Source organism: Scyliorhinus torazame, chromosome 31 (assembly GCF_047496885.1).
Source record: "Scyliorhinus torazame isolate Kashiwa2021f chromosome 31, sScyTor2.1, whole genome shotgun sequence".
In the NCBI taxonomy this organism is placed as follows: Eukaryota; Metazoa; Chordata; class Chondrichthyes; order Carcharhiniformes; family Scyliorhinidae; genus Scyliorhinus; species Scyliorhinus torazame.
The window spans coordinates 8,954,668-8,970,915 of NC_092737.1; the positions used below are offsets into that span (position 1 = coordinate 8,954,668).

The 16,248-nt window shown below is 47.7% G+C and overlaps 2 protein-coding genes across 4 annotated transcripts in view; both read left to right on the forward strand.

Moving 5' to 3' along the window:
- The window catches only part of LOC140404565 (uncharacterized), a 53,946-nt gene that overhangs the window by 34,686 nt on the left and 3,012 nt on the right, over positions 1–16,248 (forward strand). The window contains exon 4 of the mRNA XM_072493166.1: positions 6,492–6,599. Within this exon, the coding sequence (XP_072349267.1) occupies positions 6,492–6,599 (108 nt within the window). The remainder of the gene's footprint in view (positions 1–6,491; positions 6,600–16,248) is intronic.
- LOC140404658 (mucin-3A-like) overlaps positions 1–16,248 on the forward strand; it is a 192,943-nt gene that overhangs the window by 15,328 nt on the left and 161,367 nt on the right. For 2 of the 3 annotated variants that reach the window (XM_072493282.1, XM_072493281.1), the window contains exon 2: positions 6,492–6,599. The gene's annotated coding sequence lies outside the window, so the exon portion shown is untranslated. The remainder of the gene's footprint in view (positions 1–6,491; positions 6,600–16,248) is intronic. The other variant, XM_072493284.1, reaches the window with a different exon arrangement.

Here is a 16,248-nt window from a genome sequence, read left to right on the forward strand (position 1 = left end):
CTCCAATCTCCCGAGGAGCTGGGGTGGAATTCTGCATTTTATAAAGCACTCCAATCTCCCGAGGGGATGGGGCGGAATTCTGCATTTTATAAAGCACTCCAATCTCCCGAGGGGATGGGGCGGAATTCTGCATTTTATAAAGCACTCCAACTCCCGAGGGGATGGGGCGGAATTCTGCATTTTATAAAGCACTCCAACTCCCGAGGGGATGGGGCGGAATTCTGCATTTTATAAAGCACTCCAATCTCCCGAGGGGATGGGGCGGAATTCTGCATTTTATAAAGCACTCCAATCTCCCGAGGAGCTGGGGCGGAATTCTGCATTTTATAAAGCACTCCAATCTCCCGAGGGGATGGGGCGGAATTCTGCATTTTATAAAGCACTCCAATCTCCCGAGGGGATGGGGCGGAATTCTGCATTTTATAAAGCACTCCAATCTCCCGAGGGGATAGTGCGGAATTCTGCATTTTATAAAGCACTCCAATCTCCCGAGGAGCTGGGGTGGAATTCTGCATTTTATAAAGCACTCCAATCTCCCGAGGGGATGGGGCGGAATTCTGCATTTTATAAAGCACTCCAATCTCCCGAGGGGATGGGGCGGAATTCTGCATTTTATAAAGCACTCCAACTCCCGAGGGGATGGGGCGGAATTCTGCATTTTATAAAGCACTCCAACTCCCGAGGGGATGGGGCGGAATTCTGCATTTTATAAAGCACTCCAATCTCCCGAGGGGATGGGGCGGAATTCTGCATTTTATAAAGCACTCCAATCTCCCGAGGAGCTGGGGCGGAATTCTGCATTTTATAAAGCACTCCAATCTCCCGAGGGGATGGGGCGGAATTCTGCATTTTATAAAGCACTCCAATCTCCCGAGGGGATGGGGCGGAATTCTGCATTTTATAAAGCGCTCCAACTCCCGAGGGGATGGGGCGGAATTCTGCATTTTATAAAGCACTCCAATCTCCCGAGGGGATGGGGCGGAATTCTGCATTTTATAAAGCACTCCAATCTCCCGAGGAGCTGGGGCGGAATTCTGCATTTTATAAAGCACTCCAATCTCCCGAGGGGATGGGGCGGAATTCTGCATTTTATAAAGCACTCCAATCTCCCGAGGGGATGGGGCGGAATTCTGCATTTTATAAAGCACTCCAATCTCCCGAGGGGTTGGGGCCGAATTCTGCATTTTATAAAGCACTCTAATCTCCCGAGGGGATGGGGCGGAATTCTGCATTTTATAAAGCACTCCAATCTCCCGAGGGGATGGGAGCGGAATTCTGCATTTTATAAAGCACTCCAATCTTCCGAGGAGCTGGGGTGGAATTCTGCATTTTATAAAGCACTCCAATCTCCCGAGGGGATGGGGCGGAATTCTGCATTTTATAAAGCACTCCAATCTCCCGAGGGGATGGGAGCGGAATTCTGCATTTTATAAAGCACTCCAATCTTCCGAGGAGCTGGGGTGGAATTCTGCATTTTATAAAGCACTCCGATCTCCCGAGGAGCTGGGGTGGAATTCTGCATTTTATAAAGCACTCCAATCTCCCGAGGGGATGGGGTGGAATTCTGCATTTTATAAAGCACTCCAATCTCCCGAGGGGATGGGGTGGAATTCTGCATTTTATAAAGCACTCCAATCTCCCGAGGGGATGGGGCGGAATTCTGCATTTTATAAAGCACTCCAATCTCCCGAGGGGATGGGGCGGAATTCTGCATTTTATAAAGCACTCCAATCTCCCGAGGGGATGGTGCGGAATTCTGCATTTTATAAAGCACTCCAATATCGCGAGGGGATTGGTACGGAATTCTGCATTTTATAAAGCACTCCAATCTCCCGAGGGGATGGGGCGGAATTCTGCATTTTATAAAGCACTCCAATCTCCCGAGGAGCTGGGGTGGAATTCTGCATTTTATAAAGCACTCCAACTCCCGAGGGGATGGTGCGGAATTCTGCATTTTATAAAGCACTCCAATCTCCCGAGGGGATGGGGTGGAATTCTGCATTTTATAAAGCACTCCAATCTCCCGAGGGGATGGGGCCGAATTCTGCATTTTATAAAGCACTCCGATCTCCCGAGGGGATGGGGCGGAATTCTGCATTTTATAAAGCACTCCAATCTCCCGAGGTGATGGGGCGGAATTCTGCATTTTATAAAGCACTCCGATCTCCCGAGGGGATGGGGCGGAATTCTGCATTTTATAAAGCACTCCAATCTCCCGAGGTGATGGGGCGGAATTCTGCATTTTATAAAGCACTCCAATCTCCCGAGGGGATGGGGTGGAATTCTGCATTTTATAAAGCACTCCAATCTCCCGAGGGGATGGGGCGGAATTCTGCATTTTATAAAGCACTCCAATCTCCCGAGGGGATGGGGCGGAATTCTGCATTTTATAAAGCACTCCAATCTCCCGAGGGGATGGGGCGGAATTCTGCATTTTATAAAGCACTCCAATCTCCCGAGGGGATGGGGCGGAATTCTGCATTTTATAAAGCACTCCAATCTCCCGAGGGGATGGGGCGGAATTCTGCATTTTATAAAGCACTCCAATCTCCCGAGGGGATGGGGCGGAATTCTGCATTTTATAAAGCACTCCAATCTCCCGAGGGGATGGGGCGGAATTCTGCATTTTATAAAGCACTCCAATCTCCCGAGGAGCTGGGGGGGGAATTCTGCATTTTATAAAGCACTCCAATCTTCCGAGGAGCTGGGGTGGAATTCTGCATTTTATAAAGCACTCCAATCTCCCGAGGGGATGGGGCGGAATTCTGCATTTTATAAAGCACTCCAATCTCCCAAGGGGATGGGGCGGAATTCTGCATTTTATAAAGCACTCCAATCTCCCGAGGGGATGGGGCGGAATTCTGCATTTTATAAAGCACTCCAATCTCCCGAGGGGATGGGGCGGAATTCTGCATTTTATAAAGCACTCCAATCTCCCGAGGGGATGGGGCGGAATTCTGCATTTTATAAAGCACTCCAATCTCCCGAGGGGATGAGGCGGAATTCTGCATTTTATAAAGCACTCCAATCTCCCGAGGGGATGGGGCGGAATTCTGCATTTTATAAAGCACTCCAATCTCCCGAGGGGATGGGGCGGAATTCTGCATTTTATAAAGCACTCCAATCTCCCAAGGGGATGGGGCGGAATTCTGCATTTTATAAAGCACTCCAATCTCCCGAGGGGATGGGGCGGAATTCTGCATTTTATAAAGCACTCCAATCTCCCGAGGGGATGGGGTGGAATTCTGCATTTTATAAAGCACTCCAATCTCCCGAGGGGATGGGGCGGAATTCTGCATTTTATAAAGCACTCCAATCTCCCGAGGGGATGGGGCGGAATTCTGCATTTTATAAAGCACTCCAATCTCCCGAGGGGATGGGGCAGAATTCTGCATTTTATAAAGCACTCCAATCTCCCGAGGGGATGGGGCGGGATTCTGCATTTTATAAAGCACTCCAATCTCCCGAGGGGATGGGGTGGAATTCTGCATTTTATAAAGCACTCCAATCTCCCGAGGGGATGTGGGGCGAATTCTACATTTTCTTTTGAAGTCTAGTGATGGAAAGTTCCTGCAGCTCCATTCCTTCTCACTGGAATGGTGTAAACAAGCCCGGTTCAGCGCTTCGAGCTTCATTAATTACACATGGGCTAGTGTTTAGTTGCCACGAAGGGGTCCAGGAAGGAGAGTCAAAATAAGGTTTATTTCTAAAGGAAGGTATTTGCAGGTAACAGTCCCAGTCCCTGTCGAGACTACTCTGCTACCCGGCTCCTACTTGGACCAGCTCTTTTTTGTTCGAGATTTACCAGCCCGTTGAATGATCTCCACCCTCAGCGCAGGAGCTCGTACTCAATGAGGCTCATGGAGAGATTAATAGGATCATCCTCGTGGGTCTCGTGGAGTTATAACATCCCTCCTCCCCGTCCCCGAGATTCCTCTGAAACAGGGAGTGTAGGAGGATGTCTCCTGTTTGCTGGCACCTTCAGTGGCTGCGAGGCTGGGTCGGTGGGGTGTAGCTGTCGGGCAACAAAGCTTTCGTAATGACTGTCTGGGTTCATCACAACCCATCACGGGCCACTGTCCCCTGGTCCCAGGTAAGGTCGCTGGAGGCTTGGGCCACCATTTCAGAGGTGAAGCCCACCACATCTCGCATTTCGGTGTCGGGGACCCAAGAGTGACACCCCCAGACCCCCAATTTGCCAGGGCGATGTGGCTGGACAATGGCACTTCTGGTGGAGTGTCCCCCAACTCTGGTCCCTTCTCCTGAGGTGGCCAAGGTGTTTCTGCACCGTCCTCTTGCGCGTCTTCACTTGGCATGAAACAGAGCCAGTCTGCTTTACCACTGTCCCTGGAGCCCACCGAGTGACGTCCCCAGTGTTTTGGGCGTACACCACACCCCCCGGTTACCTTGGCTCTGCCTCTGCTGGGACTGACCACGTTGTACTCTTCTGCCAATATCAGAAAATGTGAGGCTGAGGTGGGTGCAGAGCCTCCGGGCCGTCTGCTGGCGCTAGGCGGTTGCGGCGTGCAGTGTGGTTCGGTAGCTAAACCGAAATCGCTCTAACCTTGTCCATGAAACCCGTGGTCGGTTTTTTCATCCCTCTTTTGAATGTCTGCAGCGCTCACTCGGACAGTCCGTTTGAGGAAGGGTGATACGGGGCCGTGAGGATGTGACGAACCCTATTTACCTTCACAAAGCGTTTAAACTCGTCACTCGTGAAGTGGGTGCCGTTGTGTGAGACCAGTACCTTCAGAATGCCGTGGGAGCTGAAGAAGAGCCGGAGCTTCTCTTGTTGCCTTCGACCTGGTGGACGACATCTGATGGACTTCCAGCCACTTACAATGGGCAGCTATCACAAGTAAAAACATGGACCCTTAAATGGCCTGGCAAAATCAGCATGTAGGCGCATGCAAGGCCGGTCTGGTCATTCATATGGATGCAGTGGGGTGGCTGGTGGGAGCTTCTGCTGCTCCTGGCATGTGGTGCATTGTTGGGCCAGTCCTTCGATCGTGCCATCCAGGCCTGGCCACCACACATAGCTGCAGGTCAGCATCTTCATTTCCGACAGCCCTGAATGTCGGTTGTGCAGATCCTGAAGGATGGCGTGCCTGCCCTCCCCACAGGAGGATCCTATCTTCCGCACTGTGCTCCTGCATCTTGGCATCAATGGCCCGTAGATCCTTGTGCAGCTTCCCTTGCTGCCTCCTGCTCAAGACGATGTGGTAAGCTTTTGCCAATAGAACACCACAAAATAGCTTCAACTTGAACAAAGCTATAAATGTATTAACTGCTGTTTAAAGAATGCCCAGTTTTGACATAATTTACCGTTTGTCCTCAAGTAGTCGGGCTTCTTGAGACTCTGTGTCGATTTTCTGATCCGTGTCACGGCTTGATTGTTTCTTTCAATTTTCTTGTGGCTAATTTGTGTAATCTAACTGCTTCTAACTTGTAGAAATAAACTCCTGGTACCATGTGGTATTCTTTGTGTTGCTAAATTCAAGATGGTTGGTGTAGTGTTCGCAAAGACCACAAAATAGTTTTAACTTGAAAAAGCTATAAATTTATTACCATTACTAATTTGGATTTGACACGCACTGCTAAATAATACAGTTGATAATTAACATATAATCTACACTCACCTACAACTAATCTTTACACTATTATAAACTATGATTTGCTCTCACTCACACTTTCCTTCAGTCAATTGCCCTTGGTGTTGGGTGGAGGTGTTGAGTTTGGGTAGGGTGCTCTTTCCAGGAGCCGGTGCAGACTCAAAGGGCCGAATGGCCTCCGTCTGCACTGTAAATTCAATGATAATCTATGATTAATCTAGGACAAAGGTTCGGCACAACATTGTGGGCCAAAGGGCCTGTTCTGTGCTGTATTTTCTATGTTCTATGTTCTATGTCTGTACTCTAGCTAACTCCTTCACTTCTCTGCCCCTCAAGGCTTAGCATCAATGTTTTATGTACTTGTGACTCTAGCTCCCTCTAGTGGCTGATCGAGACATTTAATTAACCCTTGAATGGAGTTGCATGCTTCAGAATAAAATGGAATGGCAACAGAAGATTGGGCGGTTGGTCAGATTTATTTTTAGCTTCCTCAGTATTAATTGTAGAAGCTGGTTTTGCTGCGTTTTAAAAAACATTTGAGCATCTTCCAGACTCCCTGTGGTCTGGTATCTTTCGTTCCACAAGAGGAACACACACAACATGTCCTCCAAATATCCAGCTCATTCAGTTTGTCCATATTTTCTGACACTATCCAGTGCCAGAAAGCCAGTTCAAGCTAATGTCAAGTTCACTTGTGAAGAATGGTTAGTTGGTACAGAATGAATAGAGTGACCATTGAGCCAGACCCCAATGCAAATATATTCCTACAGTAGTGGGAGACAAAAATAGGAAAATACAAAACATTGAATGTTCTTGTTCCGTGAACCTTTTCAATAGCCCTTGTATTATTTGAAATACTGTTATTATCTCTTGATAAAGCAGCAAATCCATGTAAGAACGGAGGGAGCTGGAATGGAGAGAAATGTGAGTGCCGGGAAAACTACAACGGGCCCTTATGTGAATTTGTAACAGATACCATCGAAGTTGGTGAGTTTACTTTGAGACTAATTTTACTTTTTGACGCTATTGTTTTGTGAGTTTACTCCATCTCCCTCGATACCTTTAGCTGATAAAAAGCTGCCTGTATCAGTTTTCACAATGCCCACCAACCCGCCACCAGCAAGAAAATTCCAGATTTCCAATGTCCTCGACTGAAAAACTGCTTCCTGATTTTTCTTATGAATTTTAAGAAGATGCACCATTCAGGGTTGTCCACCAGAGGAGATAGGTATTTATCCTTTTACATCTTTTTGACATTACGAACACCTTGATTAAATCACCCCTCAATTTGGTTTACTCCAAAGGACAGAGGAGGACTCAGTTTTGGGAGGCCTGTGCTCTATCTCTTTGCGGGGCCTCTACTTCATGCCCTGCCCCCTGGTGACATGGTGGGCATCCCCCAATGATGTCAACCTCCACCCCCAATTATACCAAGCCCCCCATCCACATGGTGCCAATGCTCTTTAATTTATGACAACAAGCCTGAACTGTAATTGATAACTTTAAATGCACCATATACAAGGCACAGACACCCAAAATCATATCTTAACTGCTGAAGTGCTTTTTAACTTATGACGACAACAAGCCTATATTGTAATTGATAAATTGAAATCCAAGCTTACCAGCTGTCAGCATTACAATAGAGAGGGTCAATATTGCGATCTGTGTGCCTTGAGGCGAGCAAACATGAGCTGGCTGATAAGCAACAGGATGGAGAAATCAGCCGATGATATTACTACAGCATAACACAGACCAGGACAGAATGAGCCAGAAAAAGTCCAATGCAGGAGCAAATACTCCAATGAGGGCAACACGGTATCACAGTGGATAGCACTGTGGCTTCACAGCGCTAGGGTCCCAGGTTCGATTCCCCGCTGGGTCGCTGTCTGTGCGGAGTCTGCACATTCTCCCCGTATCCGCGTGGGTTTCCTCCGGGTGCTCCGGTTTCCTCCCACAGTCCAAAGGCGTGCAGGTTAGGTGGATTGGCCATGCTAAATTGCCCTTAATGTCCAAAAAGGGTAGGAGGGGTTATTGGGTTACGGGGATAGGGTGGAAGTGAGGGCTTAAGTAGGTCGGTGCAGACTCGATGGGCTGAATGGCCTCCTTCTGCACTGTATGTTCTCTGTTCTATGAAGTGGAGTGCCCAATCCAAGTCTAATTCCAGTGGCTTTGCTGGCAGCTGTCTGGCAGGATTCTGTTCTTTGCCCAGAAGAGAAGAGACTTTCTGAAGGCAAGTAGAGAGTGATGGGGGATGGAGGGTATTCACCAGTTATAACAGTCTGCATGTGACCACCAGCCATTATATCAGACCAGCACATTTTCTCTCTTGAAGAAGAGAATTTAGACTGGAGAACATGGTAGAGGGACAAACTTTTTAGATTTTTGTTATAACCTGCCTACTTACCATTGGCTGGGGACTAATGACTATCCCACAATCCTGTGGGTGTATGAGTTTCCCCAATGAGGGGGGGGCGGAGAAACCACTAGTAAACTCCTAGTATAAATAAAGCTGGCCAGTTCAGGAACCAGCAGGAAGGAGTATGTAGCAAGGGAAGTTACTGCTACTGTTATGTATTTATGTTATAGTAAATAAATGTTATTACTTTGTATCCTTAAAACTCGTGCTGGATTCTTCGTGGCCCTTACAAAAATTTTCTTGCTTCATTAGTTGTTTGCATTCCATGGCAACTTAGATAGCTTTTCTTATGCACTTTTCCCTCACAAACCCATCAACAACATCATTGTAGGTTTGATGTGGAGATGCCGGCGTTGGACTGGGGTGAGCACAGTAAGAAGTCTTACAACACCAGGTTAAAGTCCAACAGGTTAGTTTCAAATCACTAGCTTTCGGAGCACTGCTCCTTCCTCACCTGAGTGCTCCGAAAGCTAGTGTTTGAAACAAACCTGTTGGACTTTAACCTGGTGTTGTAAGACTTCTTATCATTGTAGGTGATTGTCAGGATGCATTTTCAATTTTCAGTATTTCTGAATTTGTCAAATGTTCCAGACTCATTGTACTTCACAGATAATGTTTAACTCTTTTCAATGCAGAGGAGGGATTTGTGACCGGCATTGCTAAAAATATTTTCAGAATGGCTTCCACATTTTGAAAAGTTGCCTGCAAAACATCACGGCCAAGTCTGTATAAATCAGCTGGCGATTTTGAAGCACAGAGCTCATAATTATCAATGAAATGAATGAATTGTTTCACTTCGTCTTCAAAAAGATTTGCGTCGTATGTCCTCCCTGGAGAATTCAATTAATTTCTTACTGTCAGAAAGCTCGCAAAATAATTCAACAGTCTTCTTCAATAATTCATGTCTACTCTGCATTTGCACCATTATTGTGTTACAAATCACATTGAGTCTCATCAATGATCTTTCTCTTTCCCTTCTAAAGAGACTTCATTGTCTCTAGTTTCATCAACAAATAACTTCCTGTGTCTTGTACACTTCTCATCATCAGAGGGACCTGTATTCTTTTTAGTGCTAGTGCTTCTCCTTCCACTGAGGTATAGTCATTTTGAACCTCCATGACAAATCTTCTAACTAAGGCTAGCAATTAGAACCGTAGAATTTCTACAGTGCAGAAGGAGGCCATTCAGCCCATCGTGTCTGCACCAACCCTCCAAAAGAGCATCCCAAGGAAGACAGAAGTTTGACTGTGCCAACAACACATCTCAGCTCTTTCCTCCAATCGGAACACTCCTTTGCAAGGGCCGATAATGCTTATAGACAATTTACATTTTGAACGGACGCATGGTAGCATTGTGGATAGCACAATTGCTTCACAGCTCCAGGGTCCCAGGTTCGATTCCGGCTTGGGTCACTGTCTGTGCGGAGTCTGCACATCCTCCCCGTGTCTGCGTGGGTTTCCTCCGGGTTCTCCGGTTTCCTCCCACAGTCCAAAGATGTGCCGGTTAGGTGGATTGGCCATGATAATTTGCCCTTAGTGTCCAAAATTGCCCTTAGTGTTGGGTGGGGTTACTGGGTTATGGGGATAGGGTGGAGGTGTTGACCTTGGGTAGGGTGCTCTTTCCAAGAGCTGGTGCAGACTCGATGGGCTGAATGGCCTCCTCCTGCACTGTAAATTCTATGAATATGACTTTTGGAAGTTGCATGACCAACAATATCTCTTCCAACATTTCTCCAATTGGAGCACTCATTGACAAATGATTGTTTCCCTTTACTAGGGTCAGGGAATCATTTACAAATATAACAGTAGATTGCCTTAGAGGTTTCTGAAAAAAATCAACCAATTTCTCCTTTCAATCATGCCATTTTTCTTTGCCCTCAGAAACTGGGACTCATGAAGACTTATAACCTGCTTTCAGCCTCGAACCTCAAACTCTCTTCTCAGATTTTCCATGTTACTTATGTTTTTCTGGTCTATTTATAACAAAATGTTCAATCATACCCAGTGGAGCAGATTTTGGCTTTAAGGCAATGTCTTCAGGATAGTTTTCTTCTTCCCTCACTTCAGATGCAGAACAATGAGCTTGAGCAATTCCTTGTAGCTCCATTCCCATTTCAAAGTCCACTTCTTCTTGTTCAAGGTTTTCAGGTGATGTATTGTCTCCGGAAATTGGCAGGATGCCATCATCAGACAAGTCACCAAAAGTTTGGTGGATGTTGTTGTTGCAGTTTGGGCACTGCTCCACTTCAAAGTTTTTGCCTCACTTTATCCTCTTGCCTCGCCTTCAACTTTCTGTGTTTTTGGCGGCCAGATTCATAGGCATAGAATCAGTTGGTAGAGTTGGCCCTGATGGGAGTTAGCTACATACCCCCTAGTAGTAGTCAGGATGTGCAGAAAATAAATCAGGAGATAGAAAAGGCATATAAGAAAGGCAATATTACAATAATCATGGGGGACTTCAATAGGCAGGTGGACTGGGAAAATTATGTTGGTAGTGGACCCCAAGAAAAGGAATTGGTGGAATGTCTAAGAGATGGTTTTTTGGGAGCAGCTTGTGACAGAGCCTAGTAGGGAACAAGCAATTCTGGATTTAGTGATGTGTAATGAGGCAGACATGATTAGGGAACTTAAGGTGAAGGAACCCTTAGGGAGCAGTGACCACAATATGATAGAATTTACCCTTCAGTTTGAGAGGGAGAAGCTGCAATCAGATGTAAAGTGATTACAATTGAATAAAGGTAACTACAAAGACATGAGGGACGAGCTGGCCAGAGTTGACTGGAAGGGGAGCCTAGCAGTACAGTGGAACAGCAATGGCAGGAGTTTTTGGTGGTTATTCAGGAGGCACAACAGAAATTCATACCAAGGAGAAGGAAACATGCAAGGCGGAGGATGGGGCATCCATGGCTGATGACGGAAGTCAAGGACAGCATAAAAGTAAAAGAAAAAGCATACAAAGTTGTGAGGATTAGTGGGAAGCTAGATGATTGGGAAGCCTTTAAAAGTGAGCAGAGGACAACTAAAAAAGCAGTAAGGGGTGGGGTGGGGGTGGGGGTGGAAGAAGATGAATTGTGAGTGTAAGCTAGCTAGCAATATAAAAGAAGATAGCAGGAATTTCTTTTACTACATAAAAGGTAGGAGAGAGGCAAGAATAGACATTGGACCACTGGAAAATGAGGCTGGAGAAGTAGTAATAAGAAATAAAGAAATGGCAGAGGAACTGATACATTTTGCATCAGTCTTCACGTGGAAGACACCAGTGGGATGCCAGAGCTCCAGGAGAATCACGGGGCAGAGGTGAGTGCAGTGACTATTACTAAAGAGAAGGTTCTGGGGCAATTGAAAGGTCTGAAGGTGGTTAAATAACCTGGACCAGATGGACTATATTCCAGGGTTCTAAAAGAGATAGCTGAGGAGATTGTGGAGGCATTGGTGGTGATCTTTCAGGAATCACTGGAGGCAGGAAGGGTCCCAAAGGACTGGAAGGTGGCTAATCTAACACCGCTGTTTAAGAAGAGAGGGAGGCAGAAGGCAGGAAATTATAGGCTGGTTAGCCTGACTTTGGTCATTGGTAAGATTTTAGAGTCTGTTATTAAAGATGAGATCGTGGAGTACTTGGAAGTGCATGATAAAGTAGGACTGAGTCAGCACGGCTTCGTCAAGGGAGGTCATGTCTGATAAATCTATTAGAGCTCTTTGAGGAGGTAACAAGGAAGTTAGACAATCGAGAACCAGTGGACATGATCCATTTAGATTTCCAAGTGCCGTACAGGAGGCTGTTAAATAAGCACATAGTGTTCAGGGTAAGATCCTGGCATGGATAGAGGATTGGTGACTGGCAGAAGGCAGAGAGTGGGGATAAAGGGGTCTTTTTCAGGATGGCAGCCGGTGACTAGTGGTGTGCCTCAGGGGTCTGTGCTGGGCCCACAACTTTTCACAATATACATTAATGATCTGGAAGAAGGCACTGAAAGCACTGTTGCTAAGTTTGCAGATGATACAAAGATATGCAGAGGGACAGGTAGTATTGAGGAAGCAGGCGGGCTGCAGAAGGACTTGGACAGGCTAGGAGAGTGGGCAATGAAGTGGCAGATGGAATACAATGTGGAAAGTGTGAGGTTGTACACTTTGGAAGGAGGAATGGAGGCATAGACTATTTTCCAAATGGGGAAATGCTTAGGAAATCAGAAGCGCCTGGGAGTCCTTGTTCACAATTCTCTTCAGGTTAATGGGCAGGTTCAGTCGGCAGTTAGGAAGGCAAATGCAATGTTAGCATTCATGTCGAGAGGGCTAGAATACAAGACCAGGGATGTACTTTTGAGGCTGTATAAGTCTCTGGTCAGACCCCATTTGGAGCATTGTGGGCAGTTTTGCCCCCTTATCTAAGGAAGAATGTGCTGGCCTTGGAAAGAGTCCAGAGGAGGTTCACAAGAATGATCCTTGGAACGAAGAGCTTGTCATATTCGATTCCTGGCTTGGGTCACTGTCTGTGCGGATTCTTCCCAAGTCTGCGTGGGTTTCCTCCGGGTGCTCCGGTTTCCTCCCACAAGTCCCGGAAGACGTGCTTGTTAGGTGAATTGGGCATTCTGAATTCTCCCTCTGTGTACCCAAACAGGTGCTGGAGTGTGGCGACTACAGGATTTTCACAGTAACTTCATTGCAGTGTTAATGTAAGCCTACTTGTGACACTAATAAAGATTATTATTATTATGAGGAACGGTTGAGGATTCTGGGTCTGTAGTCGTTGGAGTTTAGAAGGATGAGGGGGGATCTTATTGAAACTTACAGGATACTTTCCACTTGTACGAGAAACTAGAACCAGAGGACACAATCTCAGACTAAAGGCTTGATTCTTCAAAACTGAGATGAGGAGGAATTTCTCCAGCCAGAGGGTGGGGAATCTGTGGAACTCTTTGCCGCAGGAGGCTGTGGAGGCCAATGCACTGAGTGTCTTTAAGACAGAGATAGATAGGTTCTTGATTAATGAGGGGATCAGGGGTTATAGGGAGAAGGCAGGAGAATGGGGATGAGACAATATCAGCCATGATTGAATGGCGGAGCAGACTCGATGGGCCGAATGACTTAATTCTGCTCCCATGTCCTACAAACAGTGTCTCTTCATTTTGACTGTCTGTCTTGATTCAATGAATATGAATCTTCAAACAGAACAGGCCGTCGTCAGCCTTGGCCTAAGGGGGTTGAATCACCCCTTCAGCTGCTTCCTCTGGTTCTGGCTTTATCTGGCCTGGCCTCTGATCTTTGTTTGGTTGGTTGGTTTCCGCCTGCTGCCCTCAGCCCTGGACTGGAGATCGAGCATCACCCCGTTGCTCCCCCTGATAGCAATCGGCCAGCGCCTCCTTCTCGCCTTGCTGACGGCTTCACAGGCTCACAGCACCCGTCGGCTACCTCACTTTTGCCTTACGCTGCTGGGCCAAATGTCAGAAATCTGGCTGCTGTTCACTCAATGAAAGTTCAGAAACTTCACACCAATTCAGGAGATTCGTCTGAACTGCTCTCAGTCTCCACCAACTCTCAACATCTGGTAAACTGCTTTCTTGCTCTAAAGGGGAGTCCATCAATCAAAACCCAATGTTGTTCTGTATTGCCTGTTCATAGGCTCAAAAAATCCGAATGAGCCTATTCGCAAATTCAGAGCTCCCAGCATCTAATTTGTGCTCCCACACTGATGCACAATCAATTACACAAAGGCGAGAGTTGGATGCAATCAAGGCTTTATTACACTAAGATGTGTGGCCTCCTACAGCAGCTGGCGAAATGGCTGCTGTACGAGGAGCACACATATTTATACTCCGCCTACTGGGCGGAGCCAGCTGGCAGGGAACTACCCCCGTACCTGTAGTACAGGGGCCTTACCGTAAAGCACCTACACCGACATTCTCTATATACAATATATACATCAGTGGTGACTACCACACACACAACAGTCACCTCTCAGTAGCCCCTCCCAAATGGCCTGGGCCCCAGGCTATAGCGCTGTGTGCTTCACTGTAAGTCCACCTCTTCCAAGGGATACAAAGGAAGTTTTTTAAAAATTTGTCCATGGCTATGGGTGTCACTGGCTGAGGTACCCTCAATAATGACGCTTCGAGATTAAACTGTAAAGAAGGCTTTATTAGGCTAATAACTATGTTACAGCTAGAGACGAGAGCTGACTGCTACACAGGCCATGAGGCAGCCCTTTATGTATGGCTCCCAGATGGGCGGAGCCAGAGGCGGAGTCCCCAGGGTTCCAAGCCCGGTCTTAAAGGGGACATCACCTTACATGATGATAAGGCAGTAACCGTTTATCACACTGGCTAGGTCAGCATTGATTGCCCCCATCCCAGAGGGCATTTAAGAGTAAACCATAGTGCTATAGATCTGGGGCGGGATTCTCCTCTACCCGGCGGGGCGGGGGGTTCCGGCGTAATGGAGTGACAGGGACCATTCTGGCGACGGGCCGCCCCATAGGTGCGGAATTCTCCACACCTTTAGGGGCCAAGCCCTCACCTTGAGGGGCTAGGCCCGCGCCGGAGTGGTTTCCGCTCCGCCGGCTGGCGGGAAAGGCCTTTGGAGCCACCCCAGCCGACGGCGAAAGGTCTTCGCCGGGCGACGCATGCTTGGGAGCGTCAGCAGCCGCTTACGGCATCCCCGCGCATGCGCAGGGGAGGGTGTCTCTTCTGCCTCCGCCATAGTGAAGACCATGGCAAAGGCGGATGAAAAAGAGTGCCCCCACGGCACAGGCCCGCCCGCAGATTGGTGGGCCCCGATTGCAGGCCAGGCCACCGTGGGGGCATCCCCCGGGGCCAGATTGCCCCGCACCCCTCCCCAGGACCCTGGAGCCTGCCCACGCTGCCTTGTCCCGCCGTTCAAAAGGAGGTTTAATCCACGCCGGCGGGCGAGGGTTGACAGCGGCGGGACTTCGGCCCATCGCGAGCCGGAGAATCGCCGGGGGTGGGCCCGCCGACTGGCGCGATTCCCGCCGACCGGCGTGGCGCGATTCCCGCCCCCGCCGAATCTCTGGTGGCGGAGAATTCGGGACACGGCGGGGGCGGGATTCACGCCAGCCCCTGGCGATTCTCCGGCCCAGTGGGGGGGTCGGAGAATCATGCCCCTGGAGTGGCACGTAGACCAGAAAGGACATTAGTAAAGCAGATAGGTCTTCACGACAATCGACAATGGTTTCATGGTCAATTTCTACGCTTTTAATTCCAGATTTTTAAAACAAATTCAAATTTCACCATTTGCCATGGTGGGATTCGAACCCGAGTCCACAGAGCATGACATTGGGTGCCTGGATTACTAGCCCAGCAATAATACTACTGCACCACTGTGTCCCCTCAAAGCCTAACCTCATCATTGAAGCTGTGAAACTCCAGTATCATTCTGATCAATCTGCACTGTATCCCAAACCCAGATAAATATATTCTTCCTGAGTTCACTACCCAGGACTGATCACAGATTCTAGACAGGGTCTAGATAAGGATTTGATTAGCTGAAACACAACTTGCTCTGGTTTCCACTCAAGTTGCCCACATCTTAAATCTTCTTCAGGCACTTTTTCTGATGGTTGGGTGTAAGCTTGTGCCAGTTGCTTCCACTGTTAGCAGTATTATTGTGACTATGTTTCACGCTAACTATAAGATGACACTTGACAAGGAGACCCAATCTTTTCTGACCAGACTGGCCACAAGCCCACTTCATAAGGAGAGTAGCCTGGGTTGTCACATCGCTAGCTAGTGTCCACCTGTCCTACTAGAATCACACAGCTTTTCCATCATTCGAGAGTTTGTGCACTGAGACTACCGATGACTACACCAGGCAAGGCTGATAATACCCTCACTTATTTCTGAGGTGAGGTGCCAGGCTGTGCCTGCTGGTGTGCATTGCCAGCTGTTGGAGGCATAAATGAAAGCTGAGGACACCAATGAGCCTCTGCACATTTAAAACTGGAGTGTGTGGTTGGCAATGGCTCAGAACAAAGCAGCCCGCCTGGTCGGCAGCACATCCATTAACCTTAAACATTCACTCCCTCCACAGTGGCAGCAGTGTTTACTGTCTGCAAAATGTTCAGCAGCAGCTCATCAAAGTTCCTTTGACTGAACTTTCTAAACCCACAACATCTACCTGTAGAAAAACAAGTGCAGCATACGCCTGTGAGAACCACCTGGAAGTTCTCCTCCAAGCTTCACATCATCCTGCCATTGAACTGTACTGATGT